The 27,553-nt window shown below is 42.6% G+C and overlaps 3 protein-coding genes across 8 annotated transcripts in view; 1 reads left to right on the forward strand and 2 right to left on the reverse strand.

Moving 5' to 3' along the window:
* Positions 1-330: 330 nt before the first annotated feature.
* On the reverse strand, positions 331-9,484 carry FAM161B (FAM161 centrosomal protein B). Its single transcript, XM_059474542.1, has 8 exons — positions 9,336-9,484; positions 7,605-8,167; positions 5,563-5,900; positions 5,043-5,170; positions 4,575-4,742; positions 3,984-4,083; positions 2,463-2,593; positions 331-2,239 (listed from the first exon to the last, which is right to left on the reverse strand). The coding sequence occupies exons 1-8, from the start codon at positions 9,482-9,484 to the stop codon at positions 2,149-2,151; spliced, it is 1,668 nt and encodes a 555-aa protein (XP_059330525.1). The 3' UTR covers positions 331-2,148.
* Positions 5,152-27,553, reverse strand: part of ENTPD5 (ectonucleoside triphosphate diphosphohydrolase 5 (inactive)) — a 37,243-nt gene continuing 14,841 nt past the window's right edge. For 4 of the 6 annotated variants that reach the window (XM_059474550.1, XM_059474548.1, XM_059474549.1 and 1 more), the window contains exons 9-14: positions 27,371-27,432; positions 25,889-25,990; positions 24,902-25,042; positions 24,510-24,566; positions 22,878-22,993; positions 19,643-22,712 (exon numbers count right to left, since the gene is read on the reverse strand). In XM_059474550.1, coding sequence (XP_059330533.1) covers positions 22,626-22,712; positions 22,878-22,993; positions 24,510-24,566; positions 24,902-25,042; positions 25,889-25,990; positions 27,371-27,432 — 565 coding nt within the window. In that variant the 3' untranslated portion in view covers positions 19,643-22,625. Of the gene's footprint in view, positions 5,171-14,464; positions 14,821-19,642; positions 22,713-22,877; positions 22,994-24,509; positions 24,567-24,901; positions 25,043-25,888; positions 25,991-27,370; positions 27,433-27,553 lie in introns of those variants that run through there. The other 2 variants (XR_009418621.1, XR_009418620.1) reach the window with 2 other exon arrangements.
* On the forward strand, positions 9,840-19,135 carry COQ6 (coenzyme Q6, monooxygenase). The gene is made up of 12 exons (XM_059474544.1): positions 9,840-9,999; positions 11,748-11,882; positions 12,595-12,653; positions 13,741-13,864; positions 14,286-14,416; positions 14,781-14,888; positions 14,978-15,040; positions 15,346-15,453; positions 15,852-16,054; positions 17,206-17,321; positions 17,687-17,853; positions 18,973-19,135. Exons 1-12 carry the CDS (start codon positions 9,840-9,842, stop codon positions 19,000-19,002), a joined length of 1,404 nt encoding a protein of 467 aa, XP_059330527.1. The 3' UTR covers positions 19,003-19,135.

The following is a 27,553-nucleotide window of genomic DNA, read 5'->3' on the forward strand; positions in this document are numbered from 1 at the left end:
TGCTGGTGCAGGTATTGTAACCTGGAGGTTCCTGCAGAAGATCCTCCAGGTACCTGGGAGTCAAAGTGATGCAGTTTGGCTGCCATCTCAGCAATTGATGGGAGATACTCCAGTGAGATGTCTTCTTTTCTACAGTATTTTTGTAGGTTAGCTGAACAGGCTGTAAATCTTGTAACTGAAAATAACCAAATACTTTCATAAAATGTGAAAATCCAGAACCATAGTTGAAACTCTTTATTTTCATACAATTTTTGAGACATATTAAGAGACCACAGCTCTCTTTTAGGATTACAGAAACATAATCCTCCTTTCAGAACAAAACTTTGTTTAGCAAGAGAGATGTGAGTTTCAGTTACTTAGTTTGATGCTTTTACTTTTCTCACATTTCTGCAATTTCAGTTTAGGGACCAATATGAAGGCTTTAATTTATTTGTTATTATATTCATGCATGTCACCTTACTATTTGTTAAAAGGATATGGCATAATAATTTAAACTTTTGTTCCTCCTTTCTTAGGGTTTCCCTTTTCACTTCACATACTTGGAAATTTCTTTTTTCAGCACCATTAACTATTATTATGGAAATCAGCAACGAATTTTAGTAAATACCCTTTAAAATGTATGTATTAAAATTTCAGTCCCACTGCTCCAAATATATCCATACAAAGAGGCTTTAAATCACAGACTTAGAGCATGGAAGTAATCTTCTTTCCTTCCTCCTTCAATGTGGTGAGGCACGGTGACAATGTGGTTACATCACTGCTCTTTTCCAGGGGGTACCCAGAGAAAGAGCAGCCTCTGGCTGCCCTACACAATTACACCTGTGTAGGAACTGGTACACTGGTAACAGCCTTTCTGGAACCCTCCAAGGAGCTGAAGCCTGTTCTCAGCGTGAGGACTGAGTCACTTAAAGAGGATGTTGCCGTTTGGTGCATTCAGTCTGTAATGAAACCCCTGGGCCAAAAATCCTTGGATTTACTACTTTGTTATGATTAAAAATGTCATTATTTCAGTTTTATATCTTTGTCTAATGTGGTAGCTCTGACAGGTACTGTATTTCTGACTTGATGATAAGGCTGTGTTGTTACAGTGTAAGGAAAAAAGGATTAAGGTGACAAAAAGAGACACATCTTGTATTTAAGTAAGTGAGGAAAAGATGACTGATGAGGAAAATTGAGCAATACGGAAACATTATATCTAGTTGAAAATACTTTAATGTCAAAGTGCAAATTTCTCAGAAAACATTCCAGGTGGTAAGGATTGTTATTTTTGAAATTATTATTAGTGTCAGGCAAAGGGAGATCACTAAAGTGTGAAATACCCCTTTCAAGGTGCACTAGGCATCTGAGTGCAAAGTCCCGGCAGGCAACACCTAACCTTTTTTCCTCCAAAATCTATCTTTGATATCACAGTAATCATACAATTAGGACAACAATAATTCAAAGTGATGCATTCAAAGTGTTTAATTACAACCTTCTTAATAACTTTGGTTGTTTTTTTGGGCCAAATTAATGACCTAAATTGGTAAGGTGTTGAAACACTTTCAAATAATGAAACATGGGACATGTTTTAATATAGGAAGACTATTGCTTCTTACTAATAGGGGGAAGAAGCTGAGCTGGTAGTGGGTGAATGGAGAATTAACACCAGAGAAAGACTTCCCTTTGAGTCTTCTCCCAAGATGGGTCAAATCCTGATATTTGTTTTTGTAGAAGTACCTTGTTTGAAAGCATTCTACCACACATGTGTCTAAAAAAAGCTCTAGCACAGTAGAAGGCATTCTCCCTTTCCTGTGTGCTTCTGTGGCATGAATGCAATGAGCTGACAGTAGAGGATGCACCTCTTCAATCTTTCATATCTACTTTTATCCAAAGATAGTGCTTCAACCTCTCTAACTTGTTTTGTTGCCCATTAAAGGAAAGAGCTCACACAAGGGACACTTTTGAAGACTAAGGGAGGCTGCAGGGTTTGCTGGGCTGAACAAGACATGCTCTAAACAACAGTTGCTTTTTTCCCTTTACTAAATTCTCCCATCTCACCCCACAGTAACTCTTAGGTGTCAGCTTAAACTATTAAGTTCCTGAGGATTAACCAGGAGAATCTTGAGCGAAAGAAGTCAAGAACTGATTGATGGATTCTTCTGCAAGCTTTTATGCTGCCACTTCCTTTGTGCTCAGTTCCTCCTGAGGTACTCCTTCCTGTTTGGTACAGGCATCCTTTTCACCCCGAGGCTCGGGCAGCCTGCAGAAACAGTGATGGGCTAATGGCAGAAATGGTTGGCCCCATGCATATGAAGTAGGGTGCAGTTATAGGAATTCAGAGAGAGAAGCCACAATGCTTAATAAGAGCAGTGAAGTTAATTTAGTTTTTCCTACACTAGATTATAGAAACTGGAATGCATTCATGAACAAGGAAAATATTTTTAGTCACAGACAAAAGAGCAATGCTGCATTGTTTTTATTACCTTTGAACATCAGATTCTTCTTCTAGCAAGTCAGTGGCATCTTTCCCTTTTTTCTTTACAAATTCTTCGCTTAGGCCGACCTGCTGCAGGGTGCGTCTATAGCGACGCTCTGCTCCTTGACGAGCATCATGCTGTGAAACCAAAACTTAAACAGTAAATGCAGAGATCTGGGGATTCCCCATAACAGTCAGCTGCGTTTGAAGTGTACATCTGATGCTCCTCATGGGGACAAGAGGACATCACAACCTCCTGTCCAAAATTTTTGTAATCCATACAGTACAGTACCAAAACTGAACACTAGGACAATGTCTTATATCTCCCAAAGCCAGAGCTCATGTTTTCCTGCTTCAGTTCTTTTTTTTCTTCTGTTTTCCTCCTTCTACCACATTCCAGTCTTACCAGACTGGTATACTTGTGTCTGAGTCCTAACTCTGACACTCAAATCAAAAACATCTGCAAAACCCAAGTTATGTGAAATTCTGTAAACACATTTGCTTGTAAGTGGTAAGAACTAACAACAGTGAAAAAAGTTAATAAATGGAGAGTGCCTGTGAAATAGCTTCATATCAGCTCAACTGAAAAACAAGCATCTTGAGTCCTATATCCTCACTATTTCCAAATGAACCTTGCAAATCAATGTAGTCTGAGATTAGGGTTCTCCAGAGGGACAGGCCCTAAAGATTAAGGTGTTCTATATGGAAGGATAGAAACCTAGTATGGACATCAGTGAACACTATTGATAATGGTGAATTCTTACCAATCAGGTACATGGCAATATTACCAGTATTTATCACACATGTGTGTTCTCTGCCTCCATTATCAGAACAGAAAGCCTGATGCAGGAGGGTACTTTCTGTTGAGAAATTTTAAATCGGCATATTGTCAATGTATTGTCACTGTCTCTAACCAGCTGCAGTTCCTGCAAGGAAATGAAAGTGAAAGAAAACCCAGGGAAAAAGATACAGTACAGATTGTATCTACACCTCAGGTGCAATAGAGATTTGCAGCTGGTACTGTGTGATGGTTGAGATGTGTTAAATGCAGCCCCAGACTACAAAGCCTACAGGTGATAAAAGCAACATGACCATCATTAATGTTCTTCTGTAGCAGCAGAGGTACAAAGAAAAAGTGCTTAACTGGAGAGGGTGTTAAGAAAAAATTTTGCATCTCCTAAATGTAGTCTATAGTATTCAGGTGCAGAATAGGTATTTATTTAATTTCTGGTGTGATAAGGCCTTGATTTTCATCAGACCATATATTGTGATTGCAATATATACTAAGAACTGGCAAGCTCCTAGAAATAAGCCTGAATGTTTTTTTCAAGGCAAAAATAGGAAGGAATTTAAAGTATACTTTGGTGGCTTTTCCATGTGTTATTTTGAGTGCACCCCAGAGACTTAAGAGACTGTTTGTACCTTCTCATCCATGAATTAATTTGAGACTAGATTTCTTAATGCCTGTCTTAAATGAAAGACAATTTATCCTATTGCCCAGAAATACTCTGGGACTTTGACCACTTACCTTGGTGACCTGTTCAAAAAGGAATGGTCTGTTCTTGACTCGCAGCTTCATTTCTTCCAGCTCCTTTCTGTATTCTTTTGTTCTGTCTCGCATATTTTGCCTGAAATGGAAAAATTGCCTGTCTACTATAGGTTACCTCTGACTGTAGCTGATCAGGAATGATGAATTCTCAGTGAGTGTTCCATTCTTTAAATCACTTTGGTAATTCTCTTGATTCTGAATGCTGGGAAAAAAAAACCCTATTGCTGACAAATTATGGACCTATTAGCAAAGCTCTTCTAGACTGCAAGCAAGAAACAGTGTTCACATTTTTAGAAAAACTTGTCCCTTATGTGTTCTTTACCAAGCTACACATTACAGTTGACTGGCTTGTACAAATTAGCTTCTACAAACATTAATCTAAAGGAAACCGTTCTTTATGGAAGGAGAAGCATGGAATTGTCAAGATATCCAAATGAATGTAGAATGGATACAGTAACCAAAAAAGGTTAGGCTAGGAATGTTTTTATACCCAATCTGTCTTAAAGAATTATCTGATCATCTTCAGTTACTAGAGTAAAAGGTTATTTTTGTGCAGAGTAGGATACTGACCTGTTCTGTTTTAACTTCTCCTTTTGTGTTTCCTCCAGACTTTTATGAGGATCCAGTGCTTTTGCTCGGCTGTTCACAGACTTTTGCATAGCTTGACATTTCATTTTCTGTTTCTCCAGCCAATAAATTCCTTCTTTGTCCCCTTCCTTTTTGTTATCTTGGGCATATCTGTATGGAAAAAAAGTTACTGATGAGCCCATGTGTCATCAGTAGATGACAGGGTGCCAGATGCTAGGTGGGAATTTCAGTTTTGTAGCCCTCCAAGGAGAAAAACTAAAATTTCAGCTGTACAAGTGTGCAGTTTCCAATGCAATGGAAGACAGAGCAAGACTTAACAAAGAAAGAAGACAGAGAAACATTTAGGAAATGTATTGTTGATGTAGTTGATGTGATGAGGGAAAACACTGGTGTTTTTTCCTCCATGTTGGTCAGTAGTTGTACAGTCTTATAGACAAACTTTCTACCTACCTAATAGCTGATTCCCTCTTTCTAGTTGCATCTGTAATATGCACAGGAAGGGTGTTGGAAGAGAGAGAGGAAAGTCCAGGCAGAGAGTGACTTTTTTGCACTGAAACCTTGGAAAGCTTCTGAGAATCCTGAAAGAAATGAAACTTTATTGAGTGTATTTGTTCAGAGACAGTTGCTAGTACAGAATCTCCTCTGTTATTTGCCTACCAAAGAGAACAGCTGGGCTATGAGAATGCACTCACTCTTCTCCCTTCCATCAGCAGAGATTTACATGTGGATGGGCTGAGGGACAAGGGGAAGGAGACATGATTAGAGCTATGAAAGGGTGACTGAGCCTTAGCTGTCATAGCTAATTTTGTGTATAATTTTTTTCTCTTGTTTGGCCTAGAATTCTGCAGTACTCTTAATACAAGGGCAGATGTCACAGGATGTTAACCATTAATAATTAAATGCTATAAACTTGAGAAGTTGGTATCTTGATAGGAGAAAGCAGTACCACAGAAATATCCAGCTATCTCACCTTTATCTTTTCATTAGTCTGCCTCTGCCTGGCATGGAGATTGGAGGTTCTCAGTTTGAATGGCTTATTACGAGTTGGCTCTTTGATTTCTTGTCTCCTCACTGTTTTCCTCTGAAACGCCCAGTAAAGTTCTTCAAAGTCTGGTATTGCTGGATTAATCTGTGGTTTGAAGCTGAAACTTGTGTCCTGTAAGAAGCCAAGTTTTTCCTGCTTAGTTCTGGTGGCAGTTCGGGACTGAGGCTCCCTCCGACAGTTGTTGGTGTCTATAGGAGCTACAGAGCTCTCCAGCAAATCCTTTGCTCTCATTTGAATGCGGATTTCCCTGCAGAGTTCAGCTTCTAAAGGATCAAAAGGAAAGCAATGAGAACAGTGTGAGTGACATAAAAGGCTGTGAAACTGCCAGTGCCCAAGTCTAAACTTTCCATTACAATGACAGCTACAGATATAGGAGAGACCAAACATCCTGTGCTCTCCTTCCCCCCTTTTTCAGCCCCTCTCTTCTCTGCCTCCCAGGGAAAAATAATTCGAAGATGCCAGTAAAATGATGGTAGGGTCTCTTTCTTAGGCATTCATTTCTAGATATGTCTTTTACTTATTGGAGCAATAACTGAGCAGGACTTCTCCTATTCTTAAAAGTACCAGGTAACTTGTGCCCTTTGTCTCCTTTGTCTTGCAGAAATGCTAATCTTCCATACTAGTCCCATACTTTTTATATGGGATTTACAGCCATGTTGACTGTGTGGTACAAATGAGTTGTAACAGATGATGGCTTTTCTATGTAATCTCCAGCAGTAACTGTCTACATTGGAAAAGTTTTTAAGTAAGGAACATTTGATGGATAGATCACTTTGTGACTTTTGTGGTAAACTTTCATAGAATATGTTTTAGATTATAGCATCAAACTGAAGTCCTTCCCTGTGCAGCACTAAATATTTATGAAAATGCAGACAGTTGGCTGAGGGTTGTTTTTTTTGCTTTTAGGGAAAAAAATCAATACTGCTGTTTGCAAAATAAGATGGTTTTGAGTTAATTTATAGGTATTCATTGCCTGAAGTATGAAATGTTAATTTCTGCTCTCTTCTCATATGCCAGATAGAAATAGAACAATGGTTTGTCCTTTGCTGCTTTTTACCTTTCTAATCTATTTAGGTTAAAACAGAATGTTTTTTGATGAAAACTGAACTGGTGTATCCTCAAGAAGAAATCACAGAAACAGTAAAAAAGGAGAAAAGAATGAGAAAATCCATGAGAATTATTAAGGACTGGCTTAGTTCTCACATTCAAGCATGAAGTCTGAATTGCTTACTTCAAACTTTCAACTGCAGCAGCTTAAGCCATCTGAAAGCAGGCAAGCATCAGTAACATTTCCTTGGCTGCCCTGACTAGAATGGTCCTGGCACCTGCTTTCCCTGTTTTAGCAACTGAGCCAGCTAAGTGCAAATGGGAAGGCCACTGGAAACATCAGAGAATGGCAGGAGAGACTGGACTACTACACCATCACTTAGAACCAAACTAATTGCCTGATTTGGGCTCAGGAAATACTTGTCTCCTCTCCTAGGGGTTCTGTGTAGAATAGATCACTTGGGTAGAAGTAAAATTGTCAGATCTAAGATACTGCATAGACCTTGGAGACCTATGGCACTACATCTGTCTTCATGTTTGTGCCACAAATCATCTCAGACCCTTTAGTGTAACCAAAGGTATGAAATCCAGTGCAGGCAAAGATTCCCAGACTGTCACAATCGGCAGCAAAGTGGATATGGAAATCTGTCTGTAGACTCAATGTGCCCATGTTTTCTGGGGAGTGGAACAGAACTGCTGTTGCTGACACTCATACACTACTGAACTTAGGGCACTCTACTGCAAGGGTATCTAAAGAAAATGCAATGACCAGTGAGACACACAGGAGACTCATCACCACCAGGAGACACCGGCCTTAGGCTCCAAGTGGTGCCCTACGAGCCATGATTTTACCTCCCAGCATGGAGACAGCAAGGGACAGGCAGGGAGGTGCTTTTACAGAAAGAGCCCTGGCATGTTACCTTTCAGTTTATCTCCAAGAAGTGAGTCATAAGTAGATTTAGGAACTTTTTTACTGGCTTGCTTCTGTTTGGAGCTCTCATTTGGGGTTGCTGCTGCCAGGAATTTTTGTCTGATAGCTTCTTTCTTTTTCTCTTCCTTCTCCACAAAACTGAAGGGCCGCTGCGTTGAAAGTAGCAGCTCCTTTCTTTTCTGTGTTGCTGCTTGCCTGCGAATCTCATTCTGCTCCATTATTTCCTGATAAAGGGGCAGAAACACATGGGCAGGTACAGGCTGTGCCCGGAATTGTTTCTGACATTCAGCTTCATCCTGGCTTTGCCTTTTGTCTCTGTGTGTGTCTAGTTCAAGGAACATGTATGACTTCAGCAACTCGGACTTTTTGCGAGCTTCCCGCAGGGTCATTTTGAAAGGCTGAGGGATGGTGATGGAAGGAATCCAGGGAGATGAAGCGCTTTTTGGCCTCAAGCGGGACTTAGGAAACAAGTGAGGCTTTTGCTGATCCCAGGAACTGTCTGAGGTGAGGTCGGTCAAAGAACTGGACTGCCTTATGTTACCAGATGTGTGACTAAGACAAACACATTATGAAGGGGAGATTAGTGACATTATTAAAAAACAGAGTTAAAAGAAGGGAGACACTACTGATTAAGAGAAAGACACCACAGGCTGAGCTGATTGTAAAGGACAGGCCTAGGGTTTGTCATTCTCAGGCTCCATATTTTGCTTTGCTACCAAAGTTTGTGAGCAGAGCTTTGCTTGTTTTCCATGTATAAAATGGAAGTTAGGCCTACTTAGCTTTGTCATGCAATTTATTATGCTGAGAGCACTCTATTGCCAGAAAGGCCACAAGCAAACCATAAAGCTCCAGCTTTAGGGTTATCTTACTAATAGCTACTCAACATAACAGACAAATGCAGGAGAGGCAATCAGGCACAGATATGCACAAATCCCAACAAACAGTACCAAACACTAGCATTCCTGAGAGGCTGATGGGAATGTCATTACAAGAAACTGCTTTAGTGTGATGTTTGAGAGATTCAGCTAGAAACTTTGTACCTGAGAAGATGACCATATTATTGATAATAAGAAAACCCACCTGAGACTCTCCTGGGTCTCATTAAAATGGCAAACTTCTCATAGGATGTCTGAGGGTGATTGTGAAAGTGAGTGAAACAGATTTTAGGGATGGAATAAATGCAGGCAAACGGAAGGATCAAGGTGAATCAGAGTGGACCAAGAACAGCAAAGGGGAAAAAAGTGAGGGGGGGGAGACAGAAGGTGCAGATCATGTGTGAACAGACTCCTGGTCAATACACTTGCTGGTAATTGCTGCAGTCTCTTCTTCTTCATAAACTATTTCCTTTATAAGAGTGCACGTGTGACCTGCTAGTGAATGCAAAGCTAGATTAATCACAAGGAAAGTCATCTGAGAGCTCGACCTTGGAAAGCCCACAGCTCTGAAGACTGGATACTGGATAAGAATGTGTGTCATCGGCTGGCACATTGCAAGCATGATTAGCTGATGAATGAGGCGGGGATTTGTGCTGTTCGTGTTTTAGGTGAAAGCTGCTTAGTGGGCACCTACTGACCCATCCTCCCTGCTGTGACTCCACCTGTGGCCCGTGTTCTGGCACTGTACACCCGCATTTTGGGACATCATGCTCCGCCTCCTCCCTGGCCAGAGGGAGAAGGAATCCTGCACCCCATCCTGCCAGCCGTACCAGGTATCGTCCTACCTGAGAGCCTCCCTCAGCTTCTCACGCAGAACTTCCGCCTCCCTCCTGAAACCCTCCAGCTCCTCATCTTCTTCGAACACCCCGAGGTCACCCCATAACTCTGCCTGGCACGGTACGCCCGGTTCTAACGGAGACCGCCGGCCCCCCATCCCGATAGGATGGTCCCAGCTCCTTGCCCGGCGGCGGGAAACGCAGGAGTCGGCGCGTTACAGCCTGCGGGGACGTCGCGTAACCTGGACAAAACGAGAGGAACCGGGCGGAGCGGGTTCTGGGGTTGCGATCCCGCCTCCCCGCCCGGGAGCGCCGCGGCCGGGCCCCCTCCAGTCCGCGGGCCGCCGCCTCAGCGCGCCCCGCCCCGCCCCCGGTCTGCACCAATCAGCGCGGCCGGCGGCGCTCGGGCCCGCCCACTCGGCCGCACGCAGCCAATCAGACGCGAGGCCGGCGGCGCGCACAGCCGTTGTCATGGCTCCGCTCGCCACTTCCGTCGCCGTCAGTTCCGCGGCGATGGCGGCGTTGCGCGGGCGGACGCTGCTGGCCCCGCTCGGAGCGCGGCTCAGGGCCGGGCCCCGCGCCCCGCTCCGCTCCGCCGCCTCCAGCCCGCCGCTCTACGATGTGGTGGTGTCGGGCGGGGGCATGGTCGGGAGCGCCATGGCCGCCGTGCTGGGTAAGGCTGTGACCCACTCCCTGCAGTGTGAGGTAACCCTGTATAGGATCTCAGTGTCCGGAGTCTGCTGAGGGATCCTTGAGGGATCCTGCTCTAAAGTTCACCGGAGGCTGTTTGGTGAGCCGGTCAGTGATGAGTCAGGCCATATCTCTGTGTCTGTCCAGTGTTAATGGGGCGGTTAACTGGAGTTTTATAGACTGTAGTGTTTCTGTCAAACATGCTAATCCTTAAATAGCTGATGGATAATGTCACCCTTAGCTAAAATGCTTTTCTGATTGTAGAATCACGGAATGGGTTGAAAGGGACCTTAAATATCACGTAGTTCCAACCCCGTCCTGGGTGCAGGGACACTTTCCATAGACCAGGTTGCTCCGAGCCACATCCAGCCTGGCCTCAAACACCTGCAGGGTTGGGACATTTACAGCTTCTCTTCATTTACACCTGTTCCAGTGTCTCACCATCCTCACAGCAAAGAACTTCCTCCTATCCAATCTAATCTCTTTCACTTTGAATCCATTTCTCCTTGTCCTGTCACTACATGATCTTGTAAAAAGTCCATTTTTGTCTTTCTTGTGGGCTCCCTTCAGGTACTGTGAGGCCACAATTCAGTCACTCCTAAGCTCTCTCTTTTCCCGGTGAACAAACCAAATTTGCTCAGTCTTTCCTTGTGGGAGAGGTGCTCCATCCATCTAATCATTATTATCTGATCCCAAGTTTCATTCTCTAACCCAGTATTTTAAACACTAATACCAAGTTAAAATGGAGCCTTTGAGATCCATTGCTTTGTATCCTTAGAGATCCTGAGAGTACTGACTGCTCCTTTATTTGCAACATGGATTCAGAAGGTTGCAGTAGTGACAGAAACCTAAAAATATAGTGCCCAGAAGATCAAAGATGCTGAGCGATGAGTGCTTTGCAAGTATAAGGGCTTACCTGGCAAGTTTAAGTTCTGCTTGTATTGTTAAACAAGAGCCCAGTGGATTTGAGAAGGATCCCCTCCAGCAGTGGTACCTAAGGCTGACAAGCAGGTTTGGGACCTCTCAGGAGATGAGATTATTACTGTGCATAATCTGGAGATTATGCCCAGGACACTGCTGTCTCTAGGGCTGCTGTAGTAGTAAACTCTAGATGATGAAGGACACCACTTCTGTCCTCAGTGCCTTCTGCATCTGTGGTGGTTGGGATGCTGCAGGCGTGGCCAGCTCAGCTGCAGTGTTTTTTACACTTTACTTGAGTCTTCTTTTTCTTTTCAGTTCTCTTTATGTGGAAGTTTAAAGTCTAAACTGCCTGTGCTATTCCATTGTCAGAATGAGAGGACAGGGAAAATATTAATGTAATTGCTACATATCACAGCAGTTTTATTTTGATCTCTTCCTCTATAAGCAGAATTTATGTTTAAGCTCTGGAAAATGTGTTCTGGAGTAAACATGGAGTAAATATTGAAGATTTCACTTGATAATACTCCAGTAATAAATTTTCACTTAAAAATTACACAAATTTGTATGTAAAAGGGAAATATGTAATCCTTGCTTTAGCTGCAAAAGAGTTGTCCATCTCAGTAACAGGACTGTAGTCATAAAGCTTTAACATACAAAAGTTTACCTGCCTGGTCAACACCTGTACTGTATATGTAGTTCTTTATTTATTAAGTGTTGCATCTACTGTGTCTTATTACAAGAACTCAAGTGTTTTGCTTTTGATATTTTTGGCAGGAGCATTGTAACAAAGCATGTATGTGCTTATTTTAGGGCATGACATCCACTTCCATGATAAAAAGATTGCTTTGCTGGAGGCTGGTCCTAGGAAAGAATATGATCACATGCCAGACAGTTACAGCAACAGGGTCAGTTCCATCTCCCCAGGATCAGCAACCCTCCTAAGCAGTAAGTATGATTTTATTGTTTGCATTTTTAACATTTATATTTGAGCTGGTTTTGTTGAAACAAAAACCCTTTTGACCATGTGTTGCCTTCATCCTAACATCATTAGGATTATTTGCCTTTGTCTCTACACGCTGAGTTGTGGTTATTAAATCCAAATTCTCTTGATAACAAGGATCTGTGTTCTGGTATCTTGGTCTGATTTGTTATCAAATAAATATTTGTGACTTTAGGCAGTGAAAGATTGTAAAGTGCTCTCTACAGCACCTGGAATGTTCTATTCACAAAAGAAGCTTAATACTTTGTAGTCTGGTAACTCAGTCCTCAATTAATGAGGATTAATTGTCATTTTAAAGAGATATGTGAGCCTTGAATCCTTTTGGAGAAAGAAATGTTATTTACAATAATGGCTGTGCATTTCTATGTCTGTTTTATTACCCAGTGATGGAACAGTGAGAGCTGTCTGTTAGGTCAGAGGCTCATGGAGAGCTCTTGTTTCTTTCCTGCTGGCTTATGTTAACAGTAAAACAATGTGATTCTGGAGCTGTGATAGCACCGAGGCAGACCTGGCACTGTCTAGGGAAGGTGCGAGCCAAGCCTGAGCGTAGTCAGGGAAGAGTGGAGGAGAGTGTGGAGTGAGCTTCAGTTTAGTTTTGGTCTCAGTGTCCCGTGTGAACCTGTATCTCTGTGCATTTCTGTCCTTTTTCTGTTTCAGGTTGTGGTGCCTGGGATCACGTCTGCAGCCTGAGACTCAAACCCTTCCGGCGAATGCAGGTGCCTTAGGGCTGCAGATACACCTTGTGTCTGTCTACTCTGAATGCTCAAAAGTACTTGCATCAATGACACAGGTTTTTATTCCTATGGTAAAGGGCAGGTCATACTTATGTTCATTTCTGTCTCCTTTTTGTGGGTAGCAGTCTGCTCAGAAATACCTGTCCCCAGGGCCTTGATGTTACAGGCTGAAAGGTGGATTCCTAGTGGCAGCTGTAGATATGGAGGCTTGGGTATTAGCCAGGAGATAAAGGGTGTGTTGGTTTGGCTGGGATAGAGTTTCTTCTCTTAAAGGTGGCCTGTATGGGACAGTGATTCAGATTTGTGTTGAAAACTGTTGATAGCACAGGGGTGTTTTAGTTATTGCTGGGCAGCACTTACACAGTGCCAGGGCTTTCTCACACTGCCCTGCCAGTGAGCAGGCTGGGAGTGCACAAGAAGCTGGGAGGTACACAGGCTGGACAACTGACCCTGGCTGATAACCCATACCATATGGTGTCATGCTCAGCAATAAAAGCTGAGGAAAAGAAGAAGGAAACATGGGAAGTTTGGAGGGATGGTGTCTGTCTTCCCAAGTAACCATTATGCTTGATGGGGCCCTGCTCTCTTGGAGATGGCTAAACTCCTGCTTGCCCTTGGGAAGCAGTGAATTAATTCCTTGGATTGCTTTGCTTGAATGTGTGGCTTTTGCTTTTCCTATTGAACTGCATTTACCTCAAGCAATGAGTTTTCTACTTTCATCCTTTCAGTTTTCTTCCCCATCTCAGTGCAGGGGAGAAAGGAAGCAGCTGTGTGGGGCTGAGCTGCCTGCTGGGGTTAACCTACAGCAAGGCTGTAGCACAGCTTCCTATGTCAGTTATGTAACAGAAAAGTAGGGATGAAAAACTTGACTTGGAATTACTTTTTGAGCTTAAGCTAAATCATTTAATGAAATTAGTTATGTGGTGCAATTTAGTAGCTGGGAACGAACAGTAATCCAGGATGTTTCGTCTAGTTCTATATTTCTAGATTACCGTGTCTTTTTGCTGTTAAGTCCCTGAAATGGACTTCTTTATCACATAGCTTCATGTAATGTATTTTTTCTTCGTAGGTGTGGGATGCTTGTTCAGAAGCCATGATCGTTTTTGAGAAAGATGACTTAGATGACATGGGTTACATAGTGGAGAATGATGTCATTATGTCTGCTCTCACAAAACAGTTAGATGCAGTAGCAGGTAGAGGACAACTTCTTCAATGTTTTATTTCCTGCAGATAGCTTTCAGTTACTTGCCTTCTGTTGTGTGCTAAGTCTTGAGAGGGAGAAATTTGTCTAACAAGTAATTCTTGAGAAATGGGCACCTTCTGGAATTGGGAAGGAGGGAGAAATCTGACTTCCAAAGGCTACAGAGCAGGATATGTAGTTCTCCAAAATACTTCAAAATTTGACTTAATTAAAAAATCTGTACCTCCTTGTCCAGAGCAGGCCTTACAGTGACAAGGGGCTGTCCATATCTGGTTTTTTGGGATGCCTTGAGAATTGTAGGGTGAGCTCCTAGGGTGCCGTTAGGACACCTGCATGGCCTTGGCTGTTGTAGCGATGTTTCCTTTTCCCTGTCCGTGTTGTGCTGTGACCATGGTATTCTGTGTTCCCATCAGACCGTGTGGAGGTCTTCTACAGGAGCAAAGCAGTTGGGTACACCTGGCCCCTTCCTTCCCATGGCTGTGACACAAGCCCTTGGGTCCAAGTTGAGTTAGCTGATGGACGCAGACTTCAGACCAAGCTGCTGGTAACTAAGCTCTTTATTTCTGTTCATAAGGCATCATCTCTAACCCAAGTCCTTTCCACTGGTTTGGTTCCAATTCCATGTGTGCCACTCCACCCATGTGGAGCGCTAGAGTGAGGTGAGTGGCTAGCCCTGTCTGTGAGGGTGTGGGACACTGGGCATGGCCTTCTCTCTGCCTGCTGCAAGGAGATGCTGCTGAATATGAGAAGAGCAGAAGGCGCCACCTCTTCTAGTTTTGGGGGGATTTTTTTTTTCTGAATGAGCAGACAATATGCAGATGCAGTCTGAGGTTTTTAGAGTGAAATATTAGCTCCTAATGTTTCTAGGAGCTGCTGAAGAAGTTGCTGTGTATCTCTTTGCTTTACAGATTGGTGCAGATGGTCATAACTCTATGGTCCGGAAGGAAGCTGAAATTAAGAACATTGAACATCAGTATGACCAGTCAGCTGTGGTGGCAACTCTCCATTTATCTGAGGTAAAATTCTGCTAAACTGACTCTTCCATAAGCAGTAGAACCTAAGAGGGTGATCTGGCTTGCTGCCCACTTGCTTCTTTCCACTGTAGGCCACAGACAACAATGTAGCATGGCAGCGGTTCCTTCCCACGGGGCCAATTGCTCTTCTTCCGGTAAGGTGTTTGTATTTTTTAAAATGTTTTTGAAAACTTTTGTAGTCTAGTAACTTTATTTCATGCCTTTCTGTGTTAGTTCTGTCTCTTAAGAATTTGCACATCTGCCCTTCACTTGTAATTTATTGTGTTTTCCCCTCCTGCCATCTCATTCTATCCTTGGCATTTCTCACTTGTAACAAGTTGGGCAGGAACTGTAATTTTCAGAGGCAGTGTGAGGCAGGGCAGTGGAGAAGCCTTTGCACTGAATGTTTATTTTGTTTCTTTTTCTCTTGATATTTACCCTTGAAATTCTCTTAAACTAGCTGTCTGACACTGCCAGCTCTCTGGTCTGGTCTACATCTCATGACCATGCATCGGAACTTCTTGCCATGGATGAGGAAAGCTTTGTGGATAGCATCAACTCTGCCTTTGTGAGTATCAGCCTCATGGCAGGGAAGAGGCTTTAAAGAAATAGAACCGAATTCTGTAGCTGAACAACAGTAATGGGAGAGGTGCGTTCTGAAGTTCCTTCCTCTGATGAGAATGATATTAAAGAGGCACTTAGCAAAGAAAAGATGACCCCTTGGGACTGAATTAAGTTAGTTCTGAAAGTCACAGAAGTTAACTTAAATTTCCAAAAGGTAGGAAGAGTAGGCTCATCCTAGTTGGAAATTTGTATGTCCTAAAATGGTGAAGATGGTTTTTTCTACTGTATAGTTTTGTCCAAGTGGTTAAAATTCAGTATTGGAACTCAGATTTTTTTTTTCAACTGGGTTCTTTTATGGGTCTAGTTTGGGTCAGCTTCCAAAGATTTGTTTGTCTGTTTCAGTGGAGCAACATAAACCACTCTGACTTCATTGACACTGCCGGGGCCATGTTTCGTTCTGCCATTTCGCTGCTGAAGCCCTCGGGGACTGCAGTCCGTCAGCTGCCCCCGAGCGTTGCTGGCGTGGATGCAGAGAGCAGAGCCACATTCCCCCTGGGGCTGGGCCACGCCACAGAGTACGTCCGGCCCCGCGTGGCTCTCATCGGGTAAGGTGCTCAGCGCCACCCTTGGGGGGCGGGTGGCACGTGGTTAGAAATGACCCGAGGACAGCGGGGGCACGTGGTTAGGAATGACCCGAGGACAGCAACTCCCCGCCAACAACTCAGATGTTAGAAATGATACATTGCTCCACTCTGACTTTACCCAGATCCGGTTTGTTCTGGGTGCCCTCCTGTCCTTTTTATGAGTAGCTTTCTGCCCATTATCTGTGCTGTTTGTGTAAATTGAAAGATAATTATTTCCCTTCCCGGGTTTGTACAGTCTAGTGAAACAATCCAGTATCTCATGCTGGATCTGTACTTCCTCTTACCTTATACCAGCCATTCTGAGCACCACTTTGAGTTTTTAACTCACCTTTTTTGAACACAAATGACAAAAATTACTCCCATGTGGGATGTCAGAGACTTTTGTATGGTGGCCTGTTCAAACAGAAAAATACCTCATTTCTTATATTCTAAGGTTGCATGTACTTTCTTCTCTGCCCCAGCTGCAGTATGGTGGTAACTTTCAATAATTCTTGGATGCTGTGCTACACTTTTGTGTGGTGCACTTTTCATCTTACCAACCTATGAACCACTCTTAGGAGCACACTGTGCTTTATAGCTTGGTAAAGCACATGATCTTGCATTTCATATCAAAACTTAATCTAATTTCTTTTACTTTGTGACTCCCACAGCAATGTTTGTCTTTGAGCTTTACAGATAAGTCTGTTCATAGAAGAGCCTGATTTTGTTTCTATTCAATGATAACCCCACCTCTCTTTTATACTCATGATATCTGTCCACTTGTGTTTGTGCAATGTGCCATTGACAGAGCGCCTGTTGTGCTGAGGTCACTTACAAAAACATAAAGGCCTGTTCCACATGTATCTGAGAGGACTTTGGCTAGTCACCTCTTTATAATTTTTCCTTCCAGACCTGCTTTTTGTTACCTCCCCTATGTCTTGCTTCTTACAACTGGAGAGGCAGGCAGGTAGTTCAGCATAGCATGCAAGGAGGTACTGGATAAAGTGCATATGCTGCTCTAAGGTGGTTCATTGCAAAGAGGTGAGGAGTGCTACACTGTCCCTTCTGGGGTTTGTCAGCCACTGTGGCTTTCTTCAAGAAGGGAAATAAATTTCTGTCTTCTCTTGCTCCAGGGATGCAGCACACAGAGTCCACCCACTTGCAGGACAAGGAGTGAACCTGGGCTTTGGTGATATTGCATGTTTAGCTCATCACCTCAGTGCAGCAGCCTTCAACGGGAGCGATCTGGGTAAGGCTCCAAGCCAGCATTGGGGCAGGAAAGGATTAGTCTCCCAGGCCTTTGCTGCAGTCCCTCTGGTTAGCATGCTGCTGTCTTGTGTTTGAAAGCTTTGGTGAAGTGAAGCAGTTCTTGATTCTTGGATGCAGTTTCCATCCCACGAATCTTAAAGCTGCTTTAAAAAAAATAAAGCTCTGCAGGATGGCAGTTAGAGATGTGGTGGGATGAAGAGCACTAGCTGGTGGAAAGAGGTCTTTATTGTGATGAACCATTTCTCTGTTCTCTTTCAGTTCCCAGAGGAAACTGCTCTGTAGTTAAGATGCACAATTGTTTGTGGCACATCAAGTGTAATAGAAACATTCAATTATCTCTTCCAGGCTCCTTAAAACACCTCCTCAAGTTTGAAACAGAACGTCAGAGGCATAATGTCTCCTTGTTAGCTGCTACTGATATGCTAAAAAGGCTGTACTCTACCACACTGGCTCCTCTGGTGTTGCTGAGGACATGGGGATTGCAAGCAACAAATGCCCTGCCTCCTGTCAAAGTAAGGATCTCACTTCAGTGAGGGCTGTAGGAGTTCATTCTATTCTACTATTCATGAAATATGCACAAGATATAAAGATCTTTGTTTGTTTAAAATGAAACATTTTTGGTTGGAAAATACTATTTTAAACTGGGGGGTTTGTGTCCTGAATGGGCCTGAGGAGTTCCTAAATAACTGATGACTCAGTAGAGACTTTTTCCCCCCCTTCCAGCACAAGGGATATAAAAGATCTAAGTGTCTTATATTCTGTATCAGTAATTAGGAGTTAGAGGTCATCAGAAATATTTGGCTTTATTTTGCTATGGAATTAGTGTCAAACCTTGAATTATATTCTAGCAATGCACAGAGAAGACAGGCCTGTGAAGAAACATCTTCACTAAGAGATTGGGTGACTTCCCAGAGGCAGTGTGCAGCCCACACTTAACTGTTTCTGTGCTGTTTTGCCTTGTGAATTGTTCCCTCATGGCAGAAGTTCAAGTCTCTAAAATGGGAATTACCTGAGGAGGGTGGTGGTGAGTTTCTGTCTTAGACCCTCTGTTTGCAGCCCATCTGCCTGAACTTTTCACCCTCTTGACCCAGTTGTTGGATTTTTGTGAGGTTCCTTAAGCCCTCTGCTCTCAAAGCTCCCAAGCACCAGCAAATTAGATTCTCATCTTTGGATTTCAATTTTTACTTCATTTATTCTCCATCTTTATATTAAACACAGGTGCCCTGTTTCCTTTGTGTCATGGTCACAGTTGAGACACTTCCTCAACTAAAAATCAGTACATTCCTAAGGCAGAGCAGCTGCCACTGACACTGTCTTCATTAAGGAAGACTATGCTGCTGCTTCAGTGCTCACAAGTTTTTTTTCTCTTTCTCTGTTTAAAAGAAAAAAAAAACAGTTGAAGATGTCTTTTTCTGAGCACAGAACCCATTGGAATTACCAGTTTTGTACTACTTGGGAAGGACAGGAATGCTACAATTTTGTTAATTTTCTAGGACATCTGGATAGGTTCTCTGTGTGTGGCTAGAAAGCCTGGCCAAGAACTGTTGTTCATTTATATGAATGGGAATGTGCCTAAAGGTTCTTTCTAAAACACATGCTTATGAATTACTTCTCTTTTTCTTCTCTTTTAGGAGCAAATCATGGCTTTTGCCAGCAAGTGATCTGTTGTCAGTCTGCCTGTCAGCAGCTTGCCAATGAATGCATTGCCTTTAAAAGGACTGTGACTTACTTGAATCTTTGAATTTTTATTTTAATTTACAATAAAATTGAGGGATTGAGCTGTGTATTACACCATCCACTGGTTTATGCAAAAGCTGTCACATATGCCCTCCTCAGGAGGATTTAGGGTTTCTTTCCATAGTACCATGATGTCTTCAGCCACAGAACTAAGTACAGTATGTGCTTTTAATCTGGGCCTCCTGAATTGAAGATTAAGGTGCAAACAGCTGTCTGTCTTTTGGCAGACACAGTGCTGAATTTTGCCAACTGCTGGCTAATTTTTAACAGCTTTTGCTGCTTAATTACTTTCAGTTTCTTCTGATATGATTGCTAGAGCTGTAACATCACTCCTGGCTTCTTGGCACCTCAGCTCAGACAGAAAGAGTAGTTTGCAGCAGAGAGAAACAACACATGGTGGCAGATGTATTTTAAAACTCTGTCTGTTGTTCTTTCACCCTTTTCCCTGCCTTTCTCTTGGTGCTTTATTTAATAATGGTGTTTCTTGTGGAAATGGCTAAGGGCTCCATGGAAAAGATACAAGGCAACAATAATATCTAGGAAAGAAAACTATACCACAACATCTTCAATATTGTTAAAAATGCTTTAATTACTAAAATAGACAATTCAAGATATTCTGTCTTCGGTTCCAAACACCAGCATCTTGCATTAGACATTTGCCACTCACAACATTAAACTAAGCACTGCCCATGGGCAAGATTTACACATATGGGTGACCAGTATCAGAAATTAACATCAGAAAGAATGAAACTGAAGTGAAAGCTATTACTTGTGCTTCTGCAGTCACTCATATTAGGCAGTCCTTGTTAGTGCCTGGCTCAAAGACATTACAAAGGAAGAGATAAAAATCAGGGCTGCAAGTAGAGCTCTTCTCTTAAAAGGCTGCTTACTCTTTAGGTAATAAATAATCTCATTGCACTAGGGTAAGTGTGAGGACTTGACTGGGTTGTCCAAATCCCCCCACCCACTTCAGTTCAGATGTAAACAGCAGGGGCTCAATTCTGCAAATTCTTGCAAAAATAAACATTTTAACAGAGTTTTTTGTTTCTCCCATAACTGAAGAATCATGCCAGTAACAGAGAGCAGAAGTTCTGCTTCAGTTAACGAATTGTGCCACTGACAAATGAAGGCCCTGAGCATTCAGATTAAATGCAACTTTGGTACTGGGAAGCAGATGCTACCCCCTAGCATTTGTAGTACCAGAGTCTGAGGAAAAGAATGCAGAAAAAACAACTTCCTTTGCATGGTACCCTTCTTATAGCCCCTCCTTGCTTCAGACAAAACCCAGCCCCTCCAGCCCTCCTCAGGGCTGGTGTGTTTTCAGGGGGCAGATAACACTGCTGCTTGTCCCTTGGGTAGAGCATCCCACCTTCAAAACACAGCCTCACTGCTGCCAGCTCTTAGCCCCAAGATCCAGGAAGAGTTTGTCATAGCACTGGCTCAGACTGAAAGATGATTTCTGGATTATTAAATTAGCTTGTTCTTAGGGTAACTCAGCCTGGCCAGTAACCACTGCACCCTACTTTGTGTTTTCTGAGAATACAGAAGTGTTCACTGAAGACATAATGAATGCATTTGCAGTCACCTTGTTCTGCAGACCAGACCATATACCAAGTTTTGCCAACAGTAGGAAGAGGAATAAGAAATGTTTATGGTTGAGAAGAGGCTGCAATTACTTCCTTCATGTTCAAACAGAAACTTCTAGAGAGAAAGGAACAGAACTTAGGCGTGACACAGGAATTTCTCAATGTGGATCTCAAACAGATTCTGGTAAGGACCACACATGTAGGATGAGCATGTCCTGTTTCAAAAAAGCAGCCTGAATTTATGGCAAAGTGTCAGTGATAAGTATGGATGGCTCCATCTGCAACCCTTGGCTTCTTGTTGCTGACTGAACTTGTTCAATCAAAAGCATGCCTTGCATCCTTGTGCTGTAAAACCTGAGATATGAGAAATGGTAGCTTCATCAGCCACAGGCAAACTTGCACTGCTAACTAGAGGAAAAGGACTAATAGGTAGTCAGTAAGTTCACAGTAAGGCAAATTTCTAAGTCTCCAAACTGTTTGGCAAGACCATTGAAGACATGAGTGCATGATTTCCTCCCCTTGCTGGGAATTACCAATTATTTTCAAATCCAGTTTGCAGAGAAGGCAGCGTGAGGGCAGTCTTTGGTTTGACAGAAAGGTGTTTTAGAGCAACTGAGACACTTGGTAACTGCAACTGCCCACCAGGGAAATGTTCATCACAGGACATCAGTGGCTAGAAGTTTCCCTCAGTCACATGAGCAATACCTCTTTGTTGTGATGGGGTAAATTCACCTGTACCTTACACATCCCTTGAAGAGGTGAAGACAGTAGCAAGCTGCCAATTATTTCATGGGGGGAAGAAATCTCTACAGTTGTTTTTACTTAGGGCAATGGGTGGGTTTGAAATGGGAGACCACACCTTAGAGCTCACTCCAGCAAAAGGGACTGTGGTGCTCAGACCTCTTGCTGGCCCAGCAGGCCATGCTGGGCTGTGCCCTGCCTGCTGTCCTTGGGATAGCACCAGACTTGACTCTTAGGTGAGCACCACCTCAGGTCAGGTGTCCTGAATCAGTTCCTACAAGAACCTGAGGAGTACCAGCAGCAGAGGGAAGAAGGCTGTGGATGTGCCTTGCTGAGAGCAGAGAAACAGCTGGCTCTCACAGCAAACTGAGCTGTCAGATCAGCCATTTCATCTGACTGCAATCTCCTTGTGGGTGGAATGTGACAAGCTCATCTTCTGGCAGTTTCAATAGCTGGCACTGCTGCCTCGTTGTGCCAGCACAACTATGTGTTATGACTACATGCTAAATGAATAAATTTATCAAGTCTGGTAGTCAGATGTATGGTGTAGCTGCACAGACTTGGAAAGGGCAGCAAAACTGAAACACAGGCACACCTTCTGCTTAGGAAATGCCTACTGCCTAAAAACTGCTTGGTAAATGACTATGTTCTAGCCAGCACCTTTCCCAAAACCATGCCCAAAGTGTACTTACAGCAGGCCCTTGAAAGACTGGAATATTCTTGCCATGTATTTGCTAAGCTAGCAGCTGGATTTTTGGAACACTGAGGTTGGCAGCATCCAGAGTTGTTCACTTTTCTCTGCATCACTGTTGATGCTATTCCTAATTTCTGTATTTAACATCTCACAAGCAAATTTAAGTTATTTATGTTTAAATAGAAGGGGGTAGGGGAAGTCATGTGTCTGTAGTCTGCCACCACATCCAGGAACTCTGTGCTTCTAACAAACTTGCTGGTGAAAGCTGATTTTGAGCCCCTTGCTTATTCTCTGCTGGAGTTTAGACCTTTTGACTTTCTTAAGGCAGATTCTGGATCATTTATGGCAATCACAGTTATAAATCATACTCTCATTAGGCACAACGCCAATCCAGGGTAAAGAGCTATCATATATTTTTGGTCCATGTTCTGCTCTGTGACCAGTCCAGCTGAACACCATACCTGGAGATTGCCATTTACTTTCTCAGCATTTTCAGAAATGCTGAAGTCCACAGCAGTATCACAAGTCAATAAGTCATTCCCAGAGACTGCAGCAGGTAAAAGGTAGCACCCAAAGTCCAGCTTGTCTCTATGTTGTTTACTTTCTTTGTCAACTATAAAAGAAGAAAAACAAGTTATTCCTGACAGTTCTCTAGATTCATAAGTTACACAAATGACAGCAACTACATGTTACAAATCTGGAAAGATTCAGTAGATAATTAGTCAGAAAAATTGACTAATGCATGTTAATCAATAGAGATTTAACTGTTTTTTCTCACCTTTAAGACTGTGTTGTCCCTAAATCCAAAACCTTCCTTTAATAAAGCAGTGATGTAAGTGAGATCCATACAGAGGAAAGGACTGGCTGAGTTGTACCTCTCCATGTTATCACAGACTAGAGAAGGAAAAAAGAAAAAACAAAGGGATCTCAGCAAAATAAGAACTTTTATCCACAATGTACATTTGAACTGAACTCAAGCCAAAGCTTTCTAAAACAAGGCACCCTCTTCTATTACTGGTTATGCATGACACATGGTACACACTACAGAGCTTCTACAATGTAGTGAGAATAAACCATATAGTACATCAATGTTCTACAATGTTGGAGAATAAACCATATAGTACATCAAGTTTCTCTTAACTCCATCAAAACTACATCTTTTATTACAGCAACATGATCCACACAGCTCTTTTGAAGAACCTCTGCTCAACTGATAACTAGCTGGGTGTTGGATTACTTATTTTTTCAGGAACACAGCATCACTTGTTTTCATCTCTCCTCCATAGATGGATCCAGTAATGGATTCCACTTTCTAGGATGGCAGTTGAGTTTATTTTTCCAACCACACTTGTCTAAGGAAATGCAAGAGGCTATTGCCCAACCACCCACTCCCTTGCTGCAGCTAAGTCAAGATTCTGTATTCAGGGTGGCAGTGACTGGGAAATGTATTTACACTAAGGGTCATGTTCTACTCCTACTGTCACTGCCCTGTTCTAGCAGCAGCAAGAGCAGAGTTCACTTCCTCCTAAGAAAAGATAAGCAGCATCCTTCTACTATTGAAATGAGATAGAGAAGAATTAGTTAAGGCTCACAGAATTGATCTCCTGATGGTCTAAAGCTAAGTAAGTGATTTGATAATGTTAGGTAAGATCTTAGCTATGTCTTTGGAAATAAGCTCTCTCACTATCCAGGGAAAAAATAACAACCAACCCACACTCAAACTTTAGAGCCTAATCCCCCTATTCAAAATCATCCAAGTTTCCAGGGAGATTAAGTTTAACTGAAAAATCATTAAAATTTAGGCCTTATTTTAGGAAAAAAGTCAGTCCTGAACTACGTAATTAAGCATCTTCTGCTGAAAAATATGGTATTCTCATTGTCTTGAGAATGATCACAATACAGAGGTTATTTGCTTTTAGCCATCAGCAGCCAGGCAAGGTGGGAGCTCTTTATCCACAGGAGGTACAAAACTAGAACAAGCATTCAGGAAAAAAGACAGGGGGAGGTAAAGGAATGTGGAAGAGGTTGCCAGTCTTAAAAACCCTCTCCCTCCATTTTGAGATTAAATAGGATTTAAGGTGACAAACTTACAGAATTCAGTGCTCTCCTTAACTCAGAGTTGCAGTTTGACAGAAGCTCTTGATGCAGCAAATTAATTTTCTTTTGTAGTGACTCTATGAACTACCTCCTTCTCCTGAATAGAGCTGTAAATCCACCAACCCCTCACTGCTCTATCAGTATTGTCTTCTGCATTAGTTAGTCTTTGACTAATAAAAGTAACATGACAGGTGTAAAGTGCAATAAAGGTTAAATAAATTTTCTTTTCTTCCAAGTCACATTATGTGCTGCCCACACATTGATATTTTTGTTATTTCTTGTCCAAACCAGTTTCCCTGCTCATGACAATTACCTTCTTTGGCTTTTCTTTCAAAATCTCTCACTTCCAAAACACCTCCGCGTTCATAATCTGAAAAAGATGTGAGAAAATATCGTCATAGACCTGACAGCATTTGAATTCTTTATCCAACTTGACCCTAGAGCAACTCAGGGATGCTGCACTAGGAGTGAGACCTGCTTGGAACAGAAGACAGAGCTGCAGGTGTGACTGGAGCCCGGAGCACATTTCATGTGCTGAACACCAAACTGCAGTGACAGATAAATGTCATTCCCTTGAGGCATTTTGTGTATCTCCTCTTTCTCAATAACATTGCTTTCCTCTGCTCCCCATGGCTCCAGCCACCAGGGTTCCTCTGTCACCTTCTGGAAGACATGCTCACATGCAGGAGATTATCCCAAATTTACCGATTAGGTTGGTGTCAGCTGCTCGATCATAGTAATAGGAGAAAGCATAGAAGGAACTTCCACGTATCTCCTCTGGCTGGTGAAGTTTCCCTTTGACAACCTTGAGTACTTCCAAGTAGCAAGGCTTGAATCCTGTTTCTCCTGTCAGGAAAAACACAGACTGGGTGAGCCAAAGAGCATATGCAAGAGATGGAAGCAATAGTGGCAACAGGATGAAAAATTAAAGAAGCAGAGATTAAAGCATCAGAACAGGAGCTTACATATCCCTTCTGTAATCCAACATGGCATCTACACACAGGCAAGGACTCTAAAAGCCCCTCATCAAGGAGAACTGGTTAGAGCAGATCACTGCTGTGTCTGAAAGAAGGGCCACACAAACTACTTCCATGTCAGGCAAAACTCCCATTGACATGTTCTGTGGCCAGCAGAATCTTCTACATTTGCTGCCACTTGTTAGATAAAACCTTGCTTTCTCTCCCCAGCACACTGTAATTTTACCAACCTACTCCACACATATGAAATCTGCAATTCAGCTCTCATGTCTCCAGTCTGTTCAAGTCTATGATTGCAGCAGACTCACTCTCTCTACACAGCATTAGAGATTTATTATTATTAGAGACTTAAGAAACAATTCCACAAGTGAGATTAACTGGTAGGCCAAAATGTTTGTACCCTAACATAAACAGAATTTTTGCACTTTGCTCAAAGCCTCAGAAAAACCTCTCTTATTTGTACAAGTAATTCTAAACATTTCCTATAAAGGTATGATTTGTAATAAGAGATCACAGTCAGAGGACAGGGGTACAGGTCAGCTACTCTTACAGCTTCAGATTTTAATCTGGATTTCTCAGAAGTCAACCTTTGCAACTGGACAGATATCCTTCATATCCCAATCATCATCAGTTAACTGAGGAAATATTTGACAAGGAAAAACTCAGATTCTGGAGATAAGACTTATTGTAAAAGAAACAAGTCTCCTTAATTTACCTTCTTTGTTGCCACCATACTGATATTTCACTCCCCCGAAGTGCCACTCTGCCTCCAACTGCTTAGGCAAACAAGAACTGCGGAATATTTGTCCATCCACAACTGGAAACAGAGCAGAGAGGAGACTCAGGAAGCACAGGATTTTACATAGCTATAAATCAATAGCAGAACCAGAAAAGCCTGAAAGATCTTCATTAAAGTCTTTAAGCCAAAGTACAAAAATCTGAATTGATGGATGTGGCACTAACTGATTACAAATTAAGGACCAGTTTCAAGTCTGGAAAAGTTGTGTCTGTTTTGTCCTGCAAATAGCAGAGCAGCCAGGCTTGTCATTTTTTAATGAGATAAATGGTACAAAGGTATCTGGATAATGGCTGTTCACCACAAAAGACAAGAAATGAGACGTAATAATCACACAGATGCACAAACCCTAATGACAGCAGATAACAAAGACAAATAAAGCAACTGAGCAATCCTCCTAAGACAGAGATCAATGGCCACTACAGCATCCACTGAATGTAACCTTTGAGGGGTTCAACCAGAAATACTGTAACTGATAAGAAGAAAACATGATTATTGCTGAACACACAGGTCTCACAGAAAAAGCAAACTTCTAACAGTATGCTTGAGGCAGACTCTGGGATAGCAAAATTTGCTATGGGATGCTTAGGGAAAGGCTCAAAGGCTGGGAAAAGGGGGAATTCAGGGATCAGGGAAGTGCAAGTACGGCAAACCAGAGGAGACTATAAAACAAGACAGTCACAAGTAAGCAGGTCCATGTGTTTTTCTGTCTGAGCCTTGTGACCAATCATTGCAGTCTTGTCCTATCTTCTTCTTAATCCCTACTCCCAACTATTTCTGATTTGAGTACATTCCAGTAATTATGACAAGTCCATCTAGCTGTCAGGTAAGAATCCAGAAGGTGGAAAACCCCGGGTCCTGGCCAGAGACTAGACAAAAGGCCCAAGCTCTGGGTGAGGGGCTGGAAAGACTCAGGAATGTGAGTATGCACTCAGGTTACTGAGTGAGAGCATGTGATGTGCTCCTGGGCTTCCATCTAGACTAGGGCAGTGCACACAACAGGTCTGGGGAACACCACAGGCCAGGCAGATCCTACAAAGTGGGTTTGGCCTAAGCAGCAACCCTAAGGAAAAGGATCTGTTCATGCTGCTTATGCTTTTGTGGATGTTTGTAAAGCTGTGAGTTTGTGGCTGGCCACGGTGTTTGTATGCTCCCACATGTGCATTTCTGGAATTTGCACTTGCATGTCACTGCTGCCTGATCTCAAAAACAGGGAAAAGCAGCTGTCCCACAAGACAACCCCTGAACAAGTGGTAGCTGTTTTCAGACAAACATATGCCATCAGCAACATAGTAAAGCACAAGATACTGAAGTGAAGACACACAGGAAATGGGCTGCTGACACAAGGCTAAGTCCAAGCATCTCTTCATGAATCTTGAATGTTTTAGTATATGAACATACCTTCCATGTTCAAAGCTCCAAGCGTTGCCAGTCTTGCAGCTTTTAGTCCAAACCCCAAATAGCTGTGAACAACAAAAGACAGATGTTACAGTTTTGATTCCTGCATATCTGGTATGCTTTACCCATAGCCCTCTTCCTAAGTCCTGGAACACCCAAACCAAATTTCCTTTCTCTGATTCCCAA

Source organism: Ammospiza nelsoni, chromosome 6 (assembly GCF_027579445.1).
Source record: "Ammospiza nelsoni isolate bAmmNel1 chromosome 6, bAmmNel1.pri, whole genome shotgun sequence".
NCBI classification, from domain to species: Eukaryota; Metazoa; Chordata; class Aves; order Passeriformes; family Passerellidae; genus Ammospiza; species Ammospiza nelsoni.

Excerpts from the sequence above, each read along its gene's own strand:
- COQ6 (XM_059474544.1), top strand. The coding sequence starts at position 9,840 with ATGGCGGCGTTGCGCGGGCGGACGCTGCTGGCCCCGCTCGGAGCGCGG. Across the intron at positions 14,417-14,780 it reads GACTTCAGACCAAGCTGCTG|ATTGGTGCAGATGGTCATAA; the intron begins GTAACTAAGCTC and ends TTTGCTTTACAG. Across the intron at positions 15,041-15,345 it reads GGCCAATTGCTCTTCTTCCG|CTGTCTGACACTGCCAGCTC; the intron begins GTAAGGTGTTTG and ends CTCTTAAACTAG.
- FAM161B (XM_059474542.1), bottom strand. The coding sequence starts at position 9,484 with ATGGGGGGCCGGCGGTCTCCGTTAGAACCGGGCGTACCGTGCCAGGCA. Across the intron at positions 8,168-9,335 it reads AAGCTGAGGGAGGCTCTCAG|TCACACATCTGGTAACATAA; the intron begins GTAGGACGATAC and ends TGTTTGTCTTAG. Across the intron at positions 4,743-5,042 it reads AAGAGGGAATCAGCTATTAG|ATATGCCCAAGATAACAAAA; the intron begins GTAGGTAGAAAG and ends TTTTCCATACAG.